General features: G+C 38.4%; 1 protein-coding gene across 1 annotated transcript; it reads left to right on the plus strand.

Moving 5' to 3' along the window:
• Positions 1–1,007: 1,007 nt before the first annotated feature.
• Positions 1,008–1,487, plus strand: LOC149949099 (uncharacterized). Its single transcript, XM_090169343.1, has 2 exons — positions 1,008–1,311; positions 1,372–1,487. The coding sequence occupies exons 1-2, from the start codon at positions 1,008–1,010 to the stop codon at positions 1,485–1,487; spliced, it is 420 nt and encodes a 139-aa protein (XP_090025469.1).
• The last annotated feature ends 1,108 nt before the right edge of the window (positions 1,488–2,595 follow it).

Raw genomic sequence — 2,595 nt, forward strand, 5'->3', positions numbered from 1 at the left:
GATACCAATCAAGACAGTGACGCTGACGAAAATAATGAAACCCACGTGAAGAAACGTCGAATTTCAAACTGTTCGAATAAAGGAGTACCACCGGAACGTTTAATTCAAGTCATGAACGTGGAATACGAAGGCAATAATCTGGGAGATCCTTGTAACTTAGAAGAAGTGTTTTCAAGTCCTAAGCGTGTTGAATGGGAAACCGCAATGGCCGAAAAATTGCATGCTCTCGAAGAAATGAAAACGTAGTTTTTGACTGATTTACCTTCAAATAAACAAGCCATATGTTGTAAGTGGGTGTTTAAAACGAAAGTCGATGCTTTAGGAAACGTCATTAAGTACAAGGCCCGACTAGTGGCGCACGGGTTTTCGCAAAAATATGGCACCGACTATGACGAAGTTTTCGCTACTGTGGGAAAGCAGGCGACATTTACAACTTTACTTAAGTTAGCGAGTCACAAGAAATTGAAAGTGCACCATTTTGATATCAAGAGCGCTTTCTTGAATGGAAAATTGGACGAGGAAATACATATGAAGCAACCTCCGGGTACTACTTTCAAAGAAACTGCAAAACTTGTATGTAAGCTTCACCGAAGTATTTATGGGCTGAAACAGTCGGCTTGTGTGTGGAACGAAGTCTCAATACGGTCCTAGAAGGTGAAGGGTTTCAGAGAGGGCAAGCAGACACCTGTCTATATTCGAAGAAAATTGGAGATCATTGGTATTACGTTTTGGTCTACGTCGACGATTTGATTGTTGTCGGAGATGACAAATTCATCAATGACGTATATCAATTTCTTGCTAAGCATTTTACTGTCTGTGACCTAGGGGAGCTCAAGTTGTACTTGGGTATAGAGGTAGAACGAGACAGTGATGGAGTTTATAATATTAATCAGTCCAGTTATATCTCTCGTATACTTAAACGATTTCACATGGAAAATGCCAAACCAGACAATACGCCGATGGATACCGGTTACTTGAAAAATGAATTGTAACGTCAAGAAGTTGATATGCCTCAAAATGATCGTTATCGTCAAGCGATTGGATGCCTTTTATACGTATCTACTTGTACGCGACCCAACATCTCTATCAGTGTGTCCATATTGAATAGAAAGATCACCGATCCCAGCGTCGCTGACTGGTCACCTGTCAAACGAGTAATGCGCTATTTAAAAGGAACGCAAAGTCATAAGCTGAAACTCGGAAATCCAGAAGCCACATCGAACAATATTGTTGGCTATGCATCCGCGGACTATGTCGGTGATCCTAAGGATAGAAAATCCAATTCCGGTTTCGTGTTTCAGTGGCACGGAGGTACCATCAATTGGGCAAGCCGTTAACAAGGAAATGTGGCGCTTTGGTCGATTGAGGCAGAATATGTGGCATTGACCGAAGCGTGTCGGGAAGCACTATGGCTTAGAAACCTGATGGACGATCTAAAACAACCGATGCCTCAACTACAATTTATGAAGACAATCAAAGCTGTTTGAAGATGGTTCAGAACGAAGTTATTACTAAACGCACGAAGCACATAGCTACCAGATTTCATTCAGTAAAAGATTTGCGTAATCTATTTGCTTTTGAATATTGCGCTACAGAAGAGATGGTAGCTGATTTATTAACCAAACCTTTCGACAAAGTTAAAACTCAGAAATTTGTTTCGTTACTCGGTTTTTATTACGTAGTTAATTGAGTTTTTTAATTTTTTTTGGTTTATAAGTACTTTGAGAGAGGGTGTTGGAAATAGCAAAAAATACATTGACTAATATGGCTTATCTGAATATAAAAAATATGTTTTCTTTAACAGCTTTGTATGTATATAGTTTTCAGTTTAATTCAAATAAACGGCGTAGCAACATGCTCGCTTTTTTATCTAACTAAATAAATAGTCTACATTTATTTTCTTTTATACTTCTAAATAATCAATAGTTAACGCCATCGCATTTGGAAAGAGGCACACCATCGCCCTCAAAACGGTATGCTCCTGAAATTGGACGTTGTCCTGGCTCCACACGAGGGGGACACTGCCATCTGTCTCGACGTTCATGAGGTGTTGGATACCTCTTCAGTGTTCCAAAAGCCCGATTTTTTGGCCAAAATTATAGAGAGTACCTATCATAAATAATTTTACATATTTCGTTTATTCAGAATACCTGGATTTGTCAAATGTGAAAAATTTTTTCATGCGATCCCTAGCGGCCAAGTTAGCTTCCTATTGCGTTTTTTTACAATTTTGACCTTTACATTGGATAGATTAAGCTATTCATATCATGTAGTATTTTTTGGATAGCGATGTCTCGTATATAAATCAAGATACGAAACGAAAACCATCTGAAAATGCACAAAATCTTTGACCGGCTCTAACTCCAAACGATGGTTAGACAAGACGTCATATAATGTAATTACGGTGAAAAATCGTTGCGATCTCTGTTAGTTCGGCAACCATTGACGTTTATCTATGTTAAAACAATTTCTTTAATATAGCCCAAAGCTAGCCAAGATTTGGGCGGTTTTTGGGCTGGAAAAATTAAATGTTTTAAAAAAATCCGAAACTTAAATTTGCTCACAAAATGGTTTTGTTTACGAATTTGTTCAAGC

Source organism: Leiobunum rupestre, chromosome 3, assembly GCF_980474605.1.
Source record: "Leiobunum rupestre chromosome 3, qqLeiRupe1.1.hap1, whole genome shotgun sequence".
Taxonomy (NCBI): Eukaryota; Metazoa; Arthropoda; class Arachnida; order Opiliones; family Sclerosomatidae; genus Leiobunum; species Leiobunum rupestre.